At 42.3% G+C, this 20762-nt stretch overlaps 1 protein-coding gene and 4 non-coding genes across 5 annotated transcripts; all 5 read left to right on the forward strand.

The window, feature by feature from the left end:
- Nucleotides 1-1140: 1140 nt before the first annotated feature.
- ahcy (adenosylhomocysteinase) lies at nucleotides 1141-10650 on the forward strand. Its single transcript, XM_072381491.1, has 11 exons — nucleotides 1141-1268; nucleotides 3308-3498; nucleotides 4821-4896; nucleotides 5138-5290; nucleotides 5813-5925; nucleotides 6203-6410; nucleotides 7285-7372; nucleotides 7462-7579; nucleotides 8257-8379; nucleotides 8511-8582; nucleotides 9415-10650. Exons 1-11 carry the CDS (start codon nucleotides 1241-1243, stop codon nucleotides 9544-9546), a joined length of 1302 nt encoding a protein of 433 aa, XP_072237592.1. The 5' UTR covers nucleotides 1141-1240; the 3' UTR covers nucleotides 9547-10650.
- On the forward strand, nucleotides 4386-4525 carry LOC140304271 (small nucleolar RNA SNORA17). Its single transcript, XR_011915263.1, has one exon. It is a non-coding gene; the product is annotated as a small nucleolar RNA SNORA17 (small nucleolar RNA).
- Nucleotides 5532-5671, forward strand: LOC140304272 (small nucleolar RNA SNORA17). The gene has a single exon (XR_011915265.1). It is a non-coding gene; the product is annotated as a small nucleolar RNA SNORA17 (small nucleolar RNA).
- Nucleotides 6576-6709, forward strand: LOC140304269 (small nucleolar RNA SNORA17). The gene has a single exon (XR_011915261.1). It is a non-coding gene; the product is annotated as a small nucleolar RNA SNORA17 (small nucleolar RNA).
- Nucleotides 7697-7830, forward strand: LOC140304270 (small nucleolar RNA SNORA17). Its single transcript, XR_011915262.1, has one exon. It is a non-coding gene; the product is annotated as a small nucleolar RNA SNORA17 (small nucleolar RNA).
- Nucleotides 10651-20762: the final 10112 nt, after the last annotated feature.

Genomic DNA, 20762 nt, shown 5'->3' on the forward strand with positions numbered 1-20762 from the left:
CTCAGTTGAACTTGTCCATTAAGCCTCTGAGAATTTTTACCAAACTCAAACCAAGACTTGCGACCCCTGGTGTGGAGGGTTTTGAAACATGCTCCTAAATTAGCTGTAGCATAGAATTACTACTTGTGGGATCAGGTTAAACTCTGACCACATGGCTGTATGAAACCACCTTTTCCCATTTATATAGTTTTTTTTTTCTGCCAACAGCTGCAAAAGAAAGTCAGGAAATCATAACTTGAGCATAATACCAGACTTAAAAGTTATTAGAATCTATAGATTGATTGTAATATTTGGAGCTTGGGCAGAACTACATCTGCTATTTTGTACTGTTGTACAGGAATCTGTGTGATGTGTTCATGGGTTTGTAGAAGAAACGATACTCGTACACTCTGACTTATACATAAATAAACTCCTATCAAAACCCAGCAGCCCTCTGATTTAAACACATTCATGTGACTGCTGCTCAGTCCCTTTGGTGTAAACATACAAACCCTGTTTTCAGAGAAGTTGGAAGTTCTCTAAAATGCAAAGACATTTTAAATCTGTTATTTTTTTTTTTATATAGCAAGTCATTTTCAGTGTCTTCACGGACCAACTCTACTGTTTTCTGAGATTAAAACAAATAATTTCCTACCAAATAATTTCAGATTTTTACCGTAGGGCTACAATAAATACATAATACATTAACAATTCAGTCTTGTGTTACAAATGTTGAGTGTTAAATTACCAATTTACATTTTCTTGTTTGTGTATAATGGAGTTTGTTGCCGTTTTCAGCAGAAATAAATTGCTCTATAACTCATGTTAGTAAACACTCCTTAGTTTCTGAGGACTACAACGTGTGCAAGTGCTTGTGTAACCTACAATACCTTATTCAACCCGGTGTGACCAGGTTTACAGAGCAGAACTGTCATTTGCCAACACTAACAAAGTCCGGAAAAAACTTGCTCCAACCATACAAACATTCAACCTCTCGTCACCATAATTCAAATTACGATTGGTCAGTTTTTTTGAGTGTTATCCAATCATATCCTTCATTTGTGGGGCGGGAGCTGCTTCAGCCAATAGGAATCCAGAGTAAATCCCGGTTCGAGTCGCCCTGTCGTGTAAACTCGTAAGAATATAGCTTCGACGATAAAAACCGAGCCGTCTTGATTCCGTCCCTCCCTCTCTCCCTCCGTCCGTCGGCCAGGCTGCAGCTTCGTTCAACCTCCCCGCAACAAAACACAAGAAAACGACCATGTCTGAGAAACTTAACTACAAAGTTGGTCAGTGGCATTGTTTGTTTCTTTTGCTTCGTAAATTAGTTTTAATTCTTTACGTAGGTTGGTAGTTCGATAGCTGGTCTAATTGTGGAGCTTACGGTAACGTGCATGGCGGGTAACGGCTTTCACAGCAGGCAGAAGCTAATCGGCTACCGAAACAAATACATGTGTTCTCTTACGCGGGATTTGTTGGGTGTTTGTAGCCTTTTCAGGCCCATTTGCTAAAATGAACTTATTAGCATGTGTAGCAAATAATAGTTCGCGCCGTATTATCATTGCAAAAGCCTCATGAGTTGTTCTATTATCTATCAGTCATATTAGTTTGTAATTCGGGGGGTTTTACGTTTTGTTACTCAAAATAAGAATGAATCGATGCGTAACTACCGTACTTGCGCCCAGCACGGGCTTCTCTGTGAACTGAAAGTACACTCCAAGCCCCTGGGTGATGTAGTTTCGTAGCGCAATGCGCCATTGCGCGCTCGTTGTTGATAAACTCAAGTTCCCATGATGACTTGCGCTTCACCGCCACTGAGTGACAAGAACAGACAGGCGATTAAGCTAGAATTTGTGTAGCTACTTTAGCAGTAATGCTGGAATTGCACGTGGTCTCCGTGTCGCTGATATATGGCTGGTGAAATGCTATTTTAAAAACGCATTTAGTTGCGAAGTCTCTGAAGTATAAGACCGCTTTCTTTCTCAATAAGGGATCTATGTTTAATCGATTCTATTGGCGTGCAAACTATATGTAGATATGCTGTTCACACTTTCCATTAAAACATTTAATCCTATCAAAGCAAACAAAAATATCCCCTAAAAGTACCAGGAGTTGCATTAAAGAAAAGCATTGGGTATTAATACAAATGGATATTTAAATATGGTTTGTTATATATATTTGAAGGACACCTTTGTAAGTGTCGGTCTGTACGTGGGAATGTGAACAAGTAGCACAAAGCGCAGCTACCAGATCGAATAGGCTTGGGGCAAAGTCTACATTCTGTCCAAGGACCTGTTACAGCCAAAACGAGGACATGAGTTAAACTCAATTCACGCAATGTCACTCAGCCACTGCAGGTAGTCAATCAGTGCAGAAAACTAATATTTCCTGTGGTCTCAAGTGGGGAAATGTAAATTTGAGGGATGAGCCTACTCAGCACTGTTGCATGTTCTGATACTAATAGTCATTGGTAAGCACTCCAGAAATGCTCCTAAAGTCTACTTTTTTTGTTACATCTTTTACAGTAAAGCATAACCATGTAGCTCAATTCCTGATAAAGATGCTGTCCTTGATATGTTTTTTGTGAGACTCAACACAGCAGAAATTGTTCAGAGCAGCAGAGTCTCTTGACTGTTTTCTGACACAGTCCACAACGTTGGGACACTGCTCCTGTGCATAAACACCGGAACATGGACGGTGGTCCAAATAAATATTCGGGTTGAGCTGCAGCAGCACCATGAATCAACAAAACAAGAGTTTTGCGGCTAACAAGACGCCTCTAACCGTATTTTGCACAACCAGGTTTCAAGTGCAGCTAAAGAAATGTTCTCTACAGCAGAGAAAACGTGCAGCAGCTGTTGTCTAATGAAAGGAGTCACTGTGGATTGGATGCTGGGTTCAAACCTGTTGTGTCACAGCTGTTGTTGAGTAAATTTTCCCACTGCCACAGAGTGACAAAGGACACTATTTTACCCTCATCGCATGTCAGCATTTACTATCATTAGTTAAACAAACAAGGACATTTAATCTCTATTAACAAAGCATGAAGTTGCAAATCTAAGAGTTGAACAAATTGGATGTGAAGTTAATTGAAACTGTTTTTAATGTGACTTTTGATCAAAATGAAACCGTACTGATATGTAATGAAAGATTCTCATGATTAAGTGTGGAACATGTTCCAGTTTTATCCAACGGGGTTGAATAAAATTTGAAGAAATGTGCGGCTTTTGTAACAAACCTGCTAAAAGTGCAGGAGCTAGAAGCTTGGTGACAGAATGCTTACTGCAGAAGTCCCATTTTGACACGCTGCCATCTCTCCCTTCTCAAGCCGACATCAGCCTGGCTGAATGGGGACGCAAGGCCATCGATATCGCAGAGAATGAGATGCCAGGTCTCATGAAGATGAGGGAGCTGTACAGTCAGTCCAAGCCTCTGAAGGGCGCCCGCATCGCCGGCTGCCTCCACATGACCCTGCAGACCGCCGTGCTCATCGAGACCCTCACGGCCCTCGGAGCTGAGGTGACATTTACCTGCTGCTTATTTGTACTCGGTCTCCGATGATCATTCGTGGTTTTTCCGCGTTTTGTTTCTCGTCTGTGACGGATTTATTGAATCAGGCTGAATGGGGGAAGAGTTCTGTCATATTTTAGTCGTATGTTTGCCTTCTTTTTCAACAACATGAGCTGCTTAAAGGTGCTACAGCAGTAGTTACTGAGGGAGACATGATTATTGATCCACGTGCTGGTACAAGCTGAGTGTGGGGTTTTCTTTCCCCTTCGTTTCTCAAGGCCGACATGGTCTGTTATCATGTTGGTTTAATCTGTCTGACCAGAACTGGCCTCGTCCTGCACTGACCTGCACTCTGAAAAGCAGCAGAGAACAAACGGCAGCCTGCTTTCTCAGGAGGGTGTCATTTAATCCTCAGCAGGTTTTACTTCTTTGTCTGCCTCTGCGTTGACTTTTGGCCTGGAACTCACTTTGCATTTCGTAAGCTGTTGACAGGAAGCGGATTAGTGCAGAAACCACTTTCACATGCAGATTTCCTTTTCATAATTTCATTAAAGCTGCTCCAGATCCTGTTGCACAGTAGGTGGCAGCATCGTGTCGATGTCCAGTTGGGACCAGACACAGCCGACCCTCATACTTTGTCTCCTAAAGATTAACTATATATTTATCTTCTGATGCCCTTTGCCCTGTTTCCCTTAAACAAACTAACCAAATGATATTTGCTGTAGCCACATAACCTTGATTTTTAAAAGAGAAATATTAAAAAAAAAAAAAAAAACTGCCTTACACTGAATCCACGATGGACAAAATGCAATATTAAGTTTTCATAAAAGAAAATGCAGGATAGTTCTCATTAAAATTTGCTTGAGTGCATCTAATGCTGTTGAATTAGTTGTTTAAATGCCCCTTGAGGCGTTGCAGCCCAACTGTGAGTGTTGCAGCTGTGTCATAAGGTGGCAGAGAGCGACTGATGGTGGTCTGCACTGAGGCTCGACAACACACCGAGGCCTCGGAGTGATTCTTTTTCACCATCCACAGTTCAACCCAAGAAATGCTGTTGGTTGATAAATCCCCCAGATACATGTACATATTTGTTAGAGCTCAAAGCGATGGACAGATGAACCAGCAATGATCTCTTAATTCTGCTTCTAACAGGATTCTGTTTAGTTTAATATGATTTACTGGATGTTGTAAAATGAGGTTACTGGAGACATGAGTGAGCAGCCAGGTAGCTGAGGTTCATGATGATTTACAGCTGGATGCGTTCAGGTGTCAGAAGAGCTCCGAGTGTTGGTTTAAATCTCCTCTGACTCGCTTCTTCTCTTCCTCCTCAGGTTCAGTGGTCGAGTTGTAACATCTTCTCTACTCAGGATCACGCTGCCTCTGCCATCGCCAAAGCTGGCATTCCAGGTAACACACATCCCCTCTCTGTTTGCTGTGATTCGTGCACATATATTTTTAAAAAAAAAACAGTTTTCTGATGCCAATCTGTCAAGTTTCACCCCAGCTCGGCACTAAAAATACAGTTTATGCCCTCAGACCTTCTCGAGGTCTGTCTCTGTTGAAAGATCAATGCATTTAAAAGGAACGACATGGAATATTCTCACCCGAATCTTCCAAAGAAAGAATATGACTAAACGTATGTCTCCAGTGTACGCATGGAAGGGGGAGACGGATGAGGAGTACGTGTGGTGCATCGAGCAGACGCTGTACTTCAAGGACGGTCAGCCCCTGAACATGATCCTGGACGATGGAGGAGACCTCACCAACCTGGTTCACCAGAAGTATCCCAAACTCCTGGCAGGTTGGTTTCATGCATGGATGTTTATTTACTTTAAGAGGCTAAATGTGCTGTTGTAGGTTTCTAAATTCTACTGCATTAATTCAAACTGTGATCGTGCAGCTTTTTCACTGGCTTTTGCATCTTTTTACCATCTGTCACAAATGGTTAATCGGGGATAGAAGGGTAAGCACTTGGTTTAAAAGTTGAAAGCGGTCTCTAACTCGTTATGAAACACATTACTGCATGTTGTCGTACTTGTTTAAATGCCCCTTGAGGCGTTGCAGCCCAACTGTGAGTGTTGCAGCTGTGTCATAAGGTGGCAGAGAGCGACTGATGGTGGTCTGCACTGAGACTCTGCACCACACCGAGGCCTCGGAGTGATTCTTCTTCACCATCCACAGTTCAACACACGACTGCACTTGTGTTCATTAGGCCTGAGCTCTGTTTGCTGCTGGGATCATTTCTTCCCTCCGCTGTGTTTCTGCTCCGAGCGTCACAAAAATGTTTCAGGTGAAGTTAAAAATCCCCATCGATGCTCCTCAGGTATCCGTGGAGTGTCGGAGGAGACCACGACAGGTGTCCACAACCTGTACAAGATGATGAAAAAGGGCGAGCTGAAGATGCCCGCTATCAACGTCAACGACTCGGTCACCAAGGTAACCAGTCTCAACCTTTAATCCACTCAAGCTGCATCCTGTATTTGGAGTTGGTGTTAAGTGACTCTTCATGTGGGTCTGTTTTCTTTTAATGATCAGTGTGAAAATGGCTCGTAGCTCAGCGTCTTTGTTCTGAATGAAATGCTTTCTGTGCTGTTAAAAACAACAATTCAAATGAATGGAAAGGAGACACAAGGATTGCAGCGAGAACTCGTCCTTCTGAGAAATCTTCACCCTTATATCCCGGACATGTGTCCATTTGTCGTCCTGCTCGCAGAGTAAGTTTGACAACCTGTACGGCTGCAGGGAGAGCCTGATCGACGGTATCAAGCGAGCCACCGATGTCATGATTGCTGGCAAAGTCGCTGTGGTGGCAGGTTACGGTGACGTGGGTAAGGGCTGCGTCCAGGCTCTGCGGGGGTTTGGCGCCCGCGTCATTGTGACAGAGATTGACCCCATCAACGCCCTGCAGGCTGCTATGGAAGGTGGGTGATGCTTGATGTTAAACCTCAGGTAGGAGGACGTAAAACATGGTTTCCCCCTTTTGTTCCAGTCGTTGCCTCTCAGTCAGGCTCCAGCTGTAGAAGCAAACACGGCCTGATGTTACCTTTGGATTTAGATTATGTTTTTGCATGTTGTGGTAATTATTTAATGCCCCTTGAGGCGTTGCAGCCCAACTGAGTGTTGCAGCTGTGTCATAAGGTGGCAGAGAGCGACCGGTGGTGGTCTGCACTGAGACTCTGCACCACACTGAGGACTCGGAGTGATTCTCACCGCCAACACTTAACCTGACTCCCCTCTTTACGGCTCCCACTCTGTTCTGCAACTGTAGGACGAGTAGAGCCAGGTGAAACTGGGCCTTAGGCTGCCTCCACACTTCCACAGTTTACAATGAAAACCGTCTTTGTCCAGATGAGCCTTTTTAGCACCATTTCAGATATAATCTAACAAATGGAAAGCGGAGATCTGCTTTTTATCCTGAGGTCTGGACTAAATTTAAACCAAAACTGAGTTGGTAGCACTTCTGCAAGTCTGAGTTTACGGTCTTAAAACGACAGAACTGTTGATTGTGGATGGAAATGTTGCAAAAGTTCTGCCTTTTCATTATACCTGGTAGTACCTGGAAGTGTAGGATCTGGCCTCAAAACTGAGGTTTATTGAACACGTTAATCTTCATTTGCAAATGTTTATACTTGCATTGTAGGTTGATATAGTTCCCTACTAAAATGTCTCATCTGCAGCTGTCAAAGAATCCTTTCTTCTTCCTCTTCACTGAAAAATCGAACTGCTGCACATGATTTCAGAAGTTCTGGGACCAGTGAGACTCTAAAGAAAGCCCTGCTCTCTGTTGCCCTGCAGGTTACGAGGTTACCACCATGGATGAGGCCAGTAAGGAGGGAAACATCTTTGTCACCACCACCGGCTGTGAAGACATCATCCTGGGACAGTGAGTCTGAGCTGCTGGGTGGACGCTGAATTTGTCTGAAATGTCTCTTTATTTCTTTATATTTATTTGCGGTGCGTCTTTACCCTCAGTCACTTTGAGAACATGAAAGATGACGCCATCGTTTGCAACATTGGACACTTTGACTGCGAGATCGACATGAACTGGCTCATCAAAAATGCTGCTGAGAAGATCAATGTTAAACCTCAGGTAGGAAGACGTAAAACATGGTTTCCCCCTTTTGTTGCAGTCGTTGCCTCTCAGTCAGGCTCCAGCTGTAGAAGCAAACACGGCCTGTTATGTTACTGCATGTTGTGGTAATTATTTAATGCCCCTTGAGGCGTTGCAGCCCAACTGAGTGTTGCAGCTGTGTCATAAGGTGGCAGAGAGCGACCGGTGGTGGTCTGCACTGAGACTCTGCACCACACTGAGGACTCGGAGTGATTCTCACCGCCAACACTTAACCCGACTCCCCTCTTTACGGCTCCCACTCTGTTCTGCAACTGTAGGACGAGTAGAGCCAGGTGAAACTGGGCCTTAGGCTGCCGCCACACTTCCACAGTTTCCAATGAAACCCGTCTTTGTCCAGATGAGCCTTTTTAGCACCATTTCAGATATAATCTAACAAATGGAAAGCAGAGATCTGCTTTTTATCCTGAGGTCTCAGTTTTAATCTGGACTAAATTTAAACCAAAACTGAGTTGGTAGCACTTCTGCAAGTCTGAGTTTACGGTCTTAAAACGACAGAACTGTTAATTATGGATGGAAATTTTTACCACGCACCATAAACGGTGCAGTAGCAGCCATCTGATCTTTATGAGGTGATGAGATTTGCTCTGTAGCTGAACTGCCCCCAAACAGCTTCTGATTCTCCTGCTCGTGCTCAGGTGGATCGCTATCGTATGAAGAACGGTCGTCACATCATCATCCTGGCGGAGGGCAGACTGGTTAACCTCGGCTGTGCCATGGGACACCCGTCATTCGTCATGAGCAACTCCTTTACCAACCAGGTGATGAGAGCAATATGGTTATTTCTTTCTTTTCCTAAAAAAGGAAAATGAGCATGTGGATTCCTTTTTTTGGCGTATTAAAGCAATGCTGTTACTGCAGTCAGTAGCTTTATTTCTGTCCTCTCTTGTAGGTGCTGGCCCAGATCGAGTTGTGGACAAACACATCGAAGTACCCTGTGGGAGTCTACTTCCTGCCCAAGAAGGTCAGAAAATGCATCGCACCTGCATCCACTATTAAAGCAACGCTCAGAGCAAAAATATATGTAATAAACTGCAGCAGCCTATCACTCCAGTCTGAAAAAAATCACTACGTTTTCTTAAAATATGGCCACAACGTGAATTATTGTGTCATGTTTTTACAGTAAATATCAGAAACGGTGCATCAGGGGTTTAAGACTCAAGTTGATGGCCAATTTTCAACCTGAGCCCAGATTAAAAGAACGAACCAGGCTGGCAGAGCAGTCTGCTGGTTAATCCAACAGACCCAAGGTTTAGTTTGAGCTCTAAAGGAGGCAGTCATGCTTAAAGAATGTGTCCTCTGTGCTCCACGCCTGTTTAACAGAATAAAGAATACTGTTACACAAATCTGTCAAAGCCAGTAAATTTTAGTAATGCACAGTCGGTTGTTTTCTTCTGAGGAGGTAAGATGCTTTAATAATAATAATATCTTTCAAGAGAGAACAACGCAGTAAAAATACAGAGTTGCTCTGACCACTGAGGCAAAGACACTCGGTTATATTGCCCACTTGTCACGCCATCTCTCCTTCGGTATAGTTGATTGTTCCTTTCCTCCCTAACCATCAGTTGAGGTTACACAGACACAGTCATAAATATCAGCTTCACCCCCGTCCCCCTTACAGTGCAGCTATCTCATTATAACAAGCCCACCATTGCAAAGAGGAATTTAAGAAAGCAGGACAGGGCGGTACCTTGCAGCTCGGTCATTTGCAGGTTATGCACGGTACAGACTCCATTTTCCATTACACCCGGCTTCATTTAACAAGAATTTTGCTCTTGATTTCTGTTTGTCAATAGTTGGACGAGCAGGTGGCAGCTGCCCACCTTGATAAACTGGGGGTGAAACTCACCAAGCTGACAAACAAGCAGGCCAAGTACCTGGGCCTGCCCACCGAGGGGCCCTTCAAACCGGACCACTACCGCTACTGAGCCCCCTCTGAGCCTGGGGAGAAGGAGGAGAAGGTGTGGCCAGAACTGGTGTCGGTGTAGCAGGAGTTGGTTGGTGGGAGCACTTGGAGGGTTTAACCAGGTTGCGCTCTGGGTGCCAAGTTTGGTTTGGGACTGTCAAATCTCAATGAATCAAGGATGCAGACAGATGGTTGTTTTTATTTTTTATTCCCCCCCTTAAATGGCCTTTTATAACAAATGCTGAAGACATTTACTTGCATCAGTGCTGATTCAGGTGATTACACATGACTAATTCTTCTGCTCTACTGAGATCAAACCTCATCTGCCAACCAGTTGGAGTTGAATAACTCCTGGTTTCAGCCAGACTTTAGCTGTAAAAGCTCTGCAAACCTGCACCCTCCCAAAGATTCCACAGTAGTTTGTAGACAGAGGTAGCCAACAAAAGGTGCACGTTTCCTTTGCTCATGACATTTAGCGCTGTATTTACTGTCTCTTTCTCATCAAACCTCTTCTGAAACACCATAAAGTGCTACTCTGGCTGTTTTTTAAAGAAAATTCCTCCTGTTGTTTGTCATTCCCTCTCCGTTTATGGAATAATTGAAGCCCAGACATCTGTCTCGTCTAAACTCTTCTCTTTCAAGAAGTGACCTGAGATGGAAGCAAGTTTTTCTTCTGTAAGCTGGTAAAGGGCGGCCTTATTCCAGTGTGTGCACATCGACACGCTTTCTGTTAGCACTTAATAAATCAAAGAAAACTGGATGTGGTCATGAAAGGCTTCTGGGTGTTTGCGGTTTATCAGAGTCCACTGGTGGAGTCGGACATGCTCTGCTGCCAAAGTAAACCTCCAAAGCTGCTTGTGTTCTTGCCTGATCTGTAAAAGTCTTATTCTTTTCGTTGCCTAATTATTCTGTCATTGTAATTATTTGAATTGAATTGAAGGGCCCAACTATGTGCATCATCCCTCTCCTCAAAGTCTTTTCATCACTCTGTAATCAATCGGGTTCTTGTGATGTTGGGTGGAAATGGATCAAGGTGATGTGGTTGTCAATGGTTACGGAGTTCAGCTGCTCACAGTTGGACTGATTGTTATCAAATGTGACATGAGAAATAAAACCGAAAAGCTGACTCTTGATTGGTTCTCTTCATCTCGGTCGTGTTATTGAAATAGACAAAAATCTGACTCTTAAAAATCTGACTCGTGACGTCTGTTTGGAAGGACGTGTCAACTAAAACCAGCGTTGAGATCTTGGATCTTTCCTGTTTTGAAATCGGTCGACTTCTTCTGTTCTTGGGTGCAAATATTCTGTAAAAACACAGCCCTGGTAGTTTTATTTTTGAGAGTTTTGCATGTAATGAGTCATTTGGATTTTTCTTTTAAAATTGCATCACTGCTTAAGTTGACTCCACCTCTTCTGCTAAGCCCCGCCCTCTCACACCCGCCCTGCTGGACGGATGAAGCCAGCTTCTGGTGGAAATGTTCTGCTGTCAGCTGTACTGAGGACAATCTTCCATCCAGCGGCAGCCTCAGAGGATATAAGAGCCCAGTGGATAAACTATATCTGAGGCTAAGTTGGTGAAAGACTGTATGTGCAGCAACCACTTTTCATCCCACTGTTTTAACAACTTGGTCCAGTTCAACGCTGGACTGAAGAAACTGAGCCACAAAGAGGATCAGTTCAACTCTGAGCCTGAACTTCAGAGCAGGAAAATGGAAGCATCTGAGAAATAACTCCTCATGGTTTAGTTACAGACTTATATTTTCCTTTAGCAGCAGCTAACGCTAACGGCTTAACTAAAGAAATTGACCAACTTCTACAGAACTATAGCTTTCTGAAAGATGAACATTATTGTCCCCACATGACTTTGTTAACTGAAGCTTTGTAGTTGAACGGTTCCGTTCTGTAACTCAGACAACCTGCAGCTGTGTGGATGAGGCGTGTTTCCAACACAACACCGGTCCTCTCCTTGCTGCATTGAACTCTTTGTACGGTCCTCTGTGTGTTAACGTTACTGCATAGCTGAATAGCTGCTGACCCCACAAAAAGGGCTTAAAAATACCAACGGCTATTTTGACCAAAGCCCATCTCGTGCATCTCAATAAGACCTCAGAAAACACATTGCTTTAAAAAAAAGGGCAGAATATGTGACCTTTAAGTACTACTGAAAGCATAACTTGGTAACATTGGACTTTACCCCTGTGCCTCTCCCAGTAGAGGCTAGTAACCATGGAAACTGTATAAAATTCTGTGTTGGACTCATCCTGGGTAAATTTTGTTATTTTTGGTCACTAATTATCAACATGTTTCTTATTTTACTGCGAACATGTTTGCCTAAACCCAACTAAACTTTCCAAAAGAACTGCAAATAAACACATTTATAGGCTTTCTTTTACATTTCTGTGGTTGGTAGAATATGCATCCACTCTGGGGCCAACTCCCCACGTGGCCTGATGGATGAGATGCTGTGACCTCCAACCACTGTTGCAAGTTTTCTGTATCTGCTGTAAAATAAAAGTAAACCCGACATAAGATATAGAAAATGCTCTGCCTAAACAAAGAGGGCCTTGTCTGGGTCAAACGGGTAGGAGCCTGTACAACGTGACTAATGCAGCATGTTTCAGATGGTAAATGTTATTCAGCCTTAACCGATGCAGTGAGTAGCTTCTTACTCCTTAAATAAGCCTGTAAGGAGAAATATCCCGTGGTCTTGGGAGAGATTTGACCGTTTAAAAAGGGTTTAATTTATTAGTTTCCATCAAGCAATCGAAGCTAAGATCGCTGAAACTGCTGAAATTGGGCTTGGAACTATCCAACGTGTAATAGCTGGAAGGATTGTGCTGAAAACCAGCAGAAGATGATAGAGCTCACAGCTCTGGTTCAAAGTGGAAAGTAGGAGCATTTCCACACGTGGTGCTCGGGGCTGTCAGTTTGGACCCTGGAACAACAGAAAAAGGCTGAGTCTACTGAAATAATGAGTGTGCTCTGATCACAATTTAGGCTGAACGACTCCTCTACTGTACAAGTCCCGCGGGCATCTGTTTTATTATCAAATATTAAATTGAGTCGGCTGACAAAACACAGACCAGACGTTAGACCAACAAATCTGATTTGAGCAAAGTTTAAGCACTTGAAATCCTTTTTATTCACAGAACCGCTCTGTCGGATTGGATTACGCTGAAGGCTGGGTCTGTGTTACTTCCCGTTTATCACGTTTCAAGATCTAAGAGAAGGACTCCTGAGTCTGAGCTATAAAGCTGAAAATGACTGGTTACAAGAGCTTTTAAAGAGCATCACTGGCTATTCTACGCAATAGGGATGCTCATTAAAGTGTGTGCGTGGCCCTGGTAAGCATTTATGGACCTATTTCACCAGAAGGTGGCAGTGTATATCCTCTGATAGTACTATGTTAAATACAGATGAGAGTAGTTTGATACTACACTGCCCGAGTGTGACAGTGAGAATCATTTAATGCATTTGTCAGAAATATTCTCAGCTGTCTTGACTCTCATCTGGGGCACTCAACACCAAGGCATGCACATATTCATGTTCTTTATCCTCACTGAAACCTTTGAGTTAAGGGTCACCTGGAGAAATGCACTTGTGGAGTTGTTGGTAGGATGAAACGTTGGATTCTTATGTAATGAGTTCAGCTTCAGTAAGTATTTGAAATCAGTTCAAGTCCCACCAGACCACAACATCGCATTTGGTAAACATTTTACTTAGTGCTGCCATGACTGGCATACAATCATTTATCATTGTGGACATGTAACCCTGTAGAAAACCTTGGGTTTGGAGTTAAAATGGGACCAATAAAAAAAAAAAACAGACCGAAAAGGAAATGAGGAGGCAGAGAGTTCCAAATAAAGAGCGGCGCACACATAAAGTGTGCACACAGCTTCACAAAAGATAAGCAACAGACATGATTAATAAAAAATGTTATTTCTCTAATTAGTCTTAGCCCAGTGTTCATAGAGTCAACCAGCAGCTTCAGGTGCTTTATCAGGACAAGTATGTGATGTTTGCGCTCACTTTTTGCTTTGAATTAACTGGGTTTGGTCAGATTATCAACTCTCTTCATTAATCTTTTATAACGCTACATTTTCACCCGCATAAGTCGAGCTGTCTGGATGCTTTAAGACCTCCTTGAATTTTCTATAGCCTGTGAGGCATCCGGCTGCCGCTTCCAGTCACGATAGTTCCTCTGCTGAGGCGGGAGCTGATACGGGCGCACGCTTAAGCCTGAAATCACTCATAGCCATGCCACATTTTGATTTATTTTACTATTATAGCAATGGTCTGCCTTCCCTTGTAAATGACATACAAAAACGCCAAATCCAGAGTGATTCACAGTCCTCAGCAGTCATGATAACTTGAGATCTCAGCAGTTGAACAGTTCATACAGTTGTTTACAAGCTTTTAGGATTTTGGACCACTCTTTTGAAGCCAGCCTCACATCTTTGAGGTTGGCAGGCTGCCTTGCTATGACTCTGGTTTTTAGCTCCACAGGTTCTCAGTGGGATTCAGACCACTCGAAATTTGATACTATTGTCCCTGAATCATTTCTTGACCACTCTGGCTCTCTGTTCAGTCTCGCTGGAATGTCCAGTGCTGCCTGAGGTCAAATGCTGGTGTTTTCCTTTATTCCAGTATTTTTCAAGGACAATTTTTAGAACAAAAAAAAAAACCAAAAGATATATCATTAACGCATCAAACTCTCCTTTAAAACAGCTCAAACATTGCTCAAATACAAACAAACCACTATAAATCCAGCTTTAGTCTTTCCTGTATGTGACATTTATTTGCCATAAAATGATAAAATACCACGCTGACATTCAGGAAACAGCAGTCAGATAAAAAGACTTCAAAGTGTGCAAAGATTCAGAGCCCATCTTTTTTTCTACAGTCCTCTGTGTGCCTTTCAGTTATGACATGAGGAAAAATCAAGAACTGTGAGCCCATTTAAAAGATGAGACATAGCACCTCAGTTAAATTTAAAAAATGGCTCAAAGATTGTGTATCGCGCCTGGTTTCAGCTCTACATGCACTGATTTCTACAAGAACCTTGGAGAGAAACGTGAGTATCTAGATGCCACATTCAAAAAGTCTTCAGTCTGAAAAATGTTCAGTATTTTGTTTTTTTAGATGAGGTCTCAGGGAAGAGTTGATTTTTGGTTTAGTCTGCGGCGTTTTTTCAAAGCAGCATTCAGTGAAGTTGTTGGAAGTCGAGTCATTGGGGCAACATGGTTACATGGTTACTGATATTACCGAGTTATAACATTTACAGACTGAAAAAACTAGGCCAAAAACACACACGGACACATGTACAGATGTTTTGAAGGAATTAACCATGCGCAGGAAGAACTGTCAACCAGGCCAGGAAGACATGAGCCGTGTGGTCATCAGCTGCAGATGAACACAGGTCCTTCCACCTGTAGACCTGAAAAGTTGTCCTTGTGTGAAGTGACGCATGTCTTTACTTTTCGTTTGTCATGCATTTATTTTTATTTTTTTTATTTTTGCTCTTAACTTGTAGATCTGATAGCTTTCTTTTTACTTTTGTGATTCCAGAAGTGAGACCAAAATGACCAAATAATACAGATTTAATCTTTTTCTCAGTTTCACATTCAGTTAAATTTGCGCTTCTTCTCTAAGGTCTGCTCAGATACGGTGTGAAGATGTCTTTAAATGAGTAATTAGGGGAGTGCACCCTTTGATTTATGGTTAAAAAGGGCAGTAGAAATCAAATGGACTACATTTATAAGTGTTATAGGCTACAGAGCAGACAGCACAGCTGCAGTTCATGTTGCAACCAAGACTTAAAAGTCTTTTCTTCTTTGTTTGCACATATGATACTCCTCTCTGCTCAGTCATTTCTTGATGAATGTTTCATGATTAGTATCATTTGCAAAGTAAAGCTGCAGGAAGATGTCGAGGGAAAGTTTTTCTTTGAAGGCTTTTTTCTCAAGGATCGCATAGATTTACAGCATCAGAATGTGATGCAAAGGAGAATAACGACATCGCTTGGTCTGAGGTTTAGGTTCCTTTTGGCAGATCCAACAACTGTGAATTATTTTGGGATTTACACCTGCTTTGATAAAATCACGTTACAACAAAGACAAAAAGTTGAAGGAAAGGTAGGAAGAGAGAAATCAGGAGGGTTTGAAGGGAAGTGCACTGGAGCTGCAGCATTAACCATTTGTGCAGATATTAAGACGTAATCAACTGAATTACTTTCTGTAATTGAAGCTGTGTATGACATCATATCTACGGAATTACCTTCAACTCTGCAGCTTTTCAGGGCTTTGAAATCCCTTTTATCTCCCAGTTTGGGTTTTATTCACCTACAGTTGAATCTCCACTCCCTGCTGCAACATTTCTGGGAACAAATGTGGTCAACAAGTACTAAAATACAGGCTGCTGGAGCCAGATATTTTTCTGAGGACGGGTGGCTGTTTCACTGCTGCTGGTGAAATGGACACAAAACAGAAACTTTACTGGCATTTTGTTTGCTCTGGTCCCTCGGCACTTGCGGTTTTTGAAACTCCACCGATAAAAGTACTGGTAAAGTTTCATTAGTTCATGCTTTAAGTTAAGAGATTGATCTAACAACTGAGATGAGAATCTGTTGTTAATATCAATGAAAAAATACAAGACTTCCCTTTCTGAAATAGCATGACTGTTTCTAATTTGATTTAGTGAAAGTCTGCTTAAAAAGTCACATGTAAAATTCACTTATTTGATGCTAGTTTAAAACTAAAAGGGGTTCATACACTGAGGGGTTTAAAAGTAGTTAAATCTGGTGAAAAATCTGCAAAATTTAGCCTGATTTAAGTTTTGGGTGGAGAGGACGATGGTCAGACTACTTCATTTTATTTTGAGCTGAGTCTGGGACAGAACAGGACATTTCACATTTTAAAGGCTCCCCGACTGACATATTTTAATTTGAAACATAAAAGCTGCTTTTACAGGTAAACACCAGAGATTTTCAGGAGAATGTGCCAACCTTTTAGGCAAGCTTTTTTCTTCTGGAGCTGTGCTCAATGAAACAAGAGAGGGTTTCTGTGTACAGCACCCAAGAAGAAGGACGGTGTGGAAATCGCTGTTTTGTTTGCAGCACGTCGAGAGCGGAGAATGAGGCTTCCTAATATCAAGACGTGTATCTGAACATATGTTCCGATTACAGTTGTTATTCTAAGGGTGATTCCTATAGCTGATGTTCCTGCGGCGGCGGTTAGGGAGTACTGTTAATGTGCTGTGGAATGGAACCCAGATAGCAGCCTTGTTGTTGAAAGTCCTTTTTAAGTCAGACAGAACTGAGCACTGCAGCATGTTCTCAGGAAAACCAGGATACATTTACCTTGTTATCAGCTGTTCTGTTTAGATTATTTGCCTCATACCTTTCATGGGTTAAACAATATTAGCTTTTTCTTCTACATTTGACTGTGATTCTTTGAGCCATTCTTTATCTCCCTGCCTGTGTCAGTCTGACTTGCATTCAAATAAAAGCCAAAAGCAGAAATTTGCACCATACATGCTGCACATGTACTTTAAGAAGCTGTGCGGGTTTCTGCTCCTCACTGTGAGGAAAAACACAAAAAAACAGAAAGTCAGAAAAGTTTTTAACTTGTCAGCCACAGAATAAGCGGAGCCCACAATCTGCTTAGTCTGCAAGGAAAAATAAAAACAAAACATCTGATTTATTTGACAAACAGAGAGCTAGTTTTACCTCATGTCATCCAGCAACAACAAGGGTTTGCTCCAACTTCAGACTTAAACACACAGTGAGAATGTGTGATGAGCAGCTCATGCAGATGTTGGCAACCAGCTAAGTGGATGTTTTCATTACAGACCCGTGAAAGCATTCACCTCACACTCTTCTCATTTAACTACAAAGTTAACCTTGGATGTTCGCTGAGAGGAAAGCCCTGTAAATCATGTCAGGTTTTGATGTGACATAGCTCAGATTTACTCTGACGCTTGCTGGAGTTCTCTTTATGCAACTTAAAAGCATTCCTACCTTTGGCCAAGTCCAACACGGAAAGCTCTGCTGCAGAAGTCGAACCCCCAGTCAGCTTTCTTTTCAGTCTCAATCATACCAGAGCGAGTACATTCAGCAGTTTTCCATGTTTAAGAGTTCTACTCGTTGTACAAGAACAGAGGACATACTTAAGATTTTAGAGCTAAAAAGAAACGTGAATTAAAAGCACGCACACACAGCTTGATTCTAATCAAATTCAATGCTTTTTTCTCATATAATATAGAAAAAAATGGTCAAAACCTGCCAAGAGTGCAAATTATGAGCTTTTGAGATGATCAAAGTCTTTATACTAAGCACAGACCCAAGTTGTGCCATTACATGATATCAGCCTTTGGTATAATTTGAATCTTCTGTATTTAAGTGTGAGGGCCTGTGGTGCCGCTTACACCATCAATTCACATTCAGCCTTTTTGAGGGACACACACACACACAACAATCCTTTTCATTGCTTTTGATATATTCACATTTTTGCTTGTTTTGACCAAGACATATAAAGAAATACACAAACAAATCACAATAGATCAATTTAAGCTCTCTGGGAGAAAAAGCCGTTGTCATTATATAAGGGGGAAAGAAATCAGCTGATGTAATTTAACATGAAAATATTTTGACATACCTGGGATGTTCTTAAGCTTTTCGCTTGATTCAGATAGCTGCAGTTTGATCCAGTTCTTATCATTTTTTTTAACATGGAGTGACGCCTGAGAGCTTGTTCAGGCAGCCGACTCCAGCTGCTCTGCTGCCTCCAGGGTGATGTGTCTCAGCCTCTACATGCCACTTATCAAACATCTATTTAAGCTGCACAGCTGTCTGCCTCCTGCTTGCTGTCGCTGCCCGTCAACACAGCACAAGGACCCCAAACTTAAATCCCACACTCATCACTTATCATAAAGCTTATAAACATGAACGCATGACTGAAATACATGATTTTCCTTTGCAAAAGAGGACAAGTTTCTTTCTATAATTGTGGCAAAAAATAACTACAAATATCTTATGGAAGACCAGGGAATCACACGTTTTTTTTAAATTAAATTTTTCTTTACTAGAAGATAAAAAAGAGAAAAAATCTGTGTTTGTCTTTATGTAGATGCATAAGTCTGGCACACATTTGTCAGTGTAACACCCGCTGTTAGTTTGTAAATCTTCGGATCCTGAGCAATAAATCTGGCTAAATATTCCGTATTTACTTTTGACCTTGCCAAGTTGTGGTTGGAAAAAGTCATGATTATCATTCATGTCTTCAGCCTGCGCTGTTTTTCTTGTTAGCTGTATTAGCATCCAGGCTCATCTCACCAAGTTAGTGTTAGTGATGACATAAAACCCAAATGATTTCCAGACATTAGGGCTGTCACTTTTTCTTCTATACATGGAAAACCTCAAACATCCGTACCATGTTAGAATTAGAAAATGATTCTTTAAATGCTTCAGATCACTGTCTGTACGGACAGATGTATCAGAATGTTAGTGTGCGCTGTGATCCCGCAGAAGTTGATCAGGTCGGCCTAAAGCCCATCTTGATCTATTTATTTCATTTTTTATTTACTAAACTAAATTTGTTAAATTAATATGATTAGTTTTGACAGCCCTTCCAGATGATACATTGTAAACCACTACAGTATCAGTTTAGTTACATCTGAGAGAGGCATCCACTGAATGTACTGCTGAAATGCTATTTAAATAGTGTCAGAACTCGACCTATTCCACGTGCACAGTCACTGCATTTTGGGTGCACTCACTTTTACGTTTTACTCTGCAGTTAATGCAAAATTCTTGCTTTGACGATGCGTCGGATCTGCAGCACAGCTTTATTCAACCAGATTTTAATGGCAAAATCAGACAACTGAAAGGATTATGACACTTTTTTTTAATTCAAGGGGTTATATACTGATTATCTTAATGCTAGACTTTGGTTCTGATATGTAAAAGTACTTCTTCACACCCTTGTAATGCTGCTTTGCTTGTGTCTCATCATGTTTACATGTTAGAATTGGTCTTCTTTTCTCAGGCACAGGATGTTCCAGTAAATAATTTCTTTTATTCATTGTTCATTCTGTTTTGCACACTCCCCCAGGCCGTCCGGCTCATCAAGGCCGTCAGAGATAAGAAGAAGTTAGCTTGCACAGTCTGATACATGGACATTTTTTCCCCTCTCCTGTGTTTGGGTAGAATGAGACACTCAAATTGTAAGTCAGAGCTACACTCTAACACAGATGCTCTGTGTTGAAGTCTTGCTCTCTCTTGTACAAGAACCACTCAGTAAACCTGTCTGAGTGCTTTTCACCTTAACAGTGCTTGGATAATATTCATTTTTTCCACCACAATCTGGCGTTGTCTGCAGGATCCCTGACGAACCAGTGTTGGTCAACCTGGAACGAAGGCTCCAGCCTCCTTTTAAAGGAGGACTGCTCGTCAGCTCCGCGGTCGCCAGCGCTGGGATCCACAAAAAGACCACTGTGACCCGGTGAGACACTCATTCAGTAAAATAACTAAAACTAAAATTAGATATAAAGGTGAAAATAGTTTCTACTCCCGGGAATAATAGGGCAGCGGGACCGGGTATAGGAAAATAAAGGCCCCTCTTTAACTTGTATAGTTTTAGAGGCAGAGCACCAGGGAAGCTGATTCATTGGATTCTGTGGAGGCGTTTGCAGAATAAAAGGAAAATATTCCCCCATTTTGAAAAAAAAATGGGTTCAGGTGGTTCCAAAGCCCTGCCCCCTTTCCCAGGGAGAAATTTTTGATTTTCTGACCAAAAGGTATGGGCCCTAGAGTGTGGAATGTGTGAGTGAATGGATAAAATGCATGGGTTTCCCAGAGGGGGGGTCATTTAGCCCCACTGTGATAGATGGTATCAAGAAGGAGCTGCAGAAGAGGAAAGAAAAACTAGGGAGAAAAAAGAAAGTCTCTAAGAAAGACCTGGAGACTTTTAAAATGGAGCGTTCTCTGTGTGCCTGATCCGGACCTGGACGCCTTCCCCCACCACAGTCAACCTACGCCTGCTCAACCGGGCCGTGCCCGGCATCCAGGCCCATCAGAGCCTAATGAAGAGCAGCCCAGTCAGGAGGAGGAAGAACCAAACCTGGACTCCACCTCAGACGCTTTCCCCACATCCACCACTCAGCAGGGGAGGAATTACAGAGGACATGGGGAACAAAAAGGAACAGCAACAGCAACGCTCCATAGGGTTGAGGTAAAGGCCC

Source organism: Leuresthes tenuis, unplaced genomic scaffold, assembly GCF_036924035.1.
Source record: "Leuresthes tenuis unplaced genomic scaffold, fLeuTen1.0.hap1 SCAF_3, whole genome shotgun sequence".
Lineage (NCBI taxonomy): Eukaryota > Metazoa > Chordata > Actinopteri > Atheriniformes > Atherinopsidae > Leuresthes > Leuresthes tenuis.

Excerpts from the sequence above, each read along its gene's own strand:
- ahcy (XM_072381491.1), top strand. The coding sequence starts at position 1,241 with ATGTCTGAGAAACTTAACTACAAAGTTG. Across the intron at positions 3,499-4,820 it reads TCACGGCCCTCGGAGCTGAG|GTTCAGTGGTCGAGTTGTAA; the intron begins GTGACATTTACC and ends CTTCCTCCTCAG. Across the intron at positions 8,380-8,510 it reads GCAACTCCTTTACCAACCAG|GTGCTGGCCCAGATCGAGTT; the intron begins GTGATGAGAGCA and ends CCTCTCTTGTAG.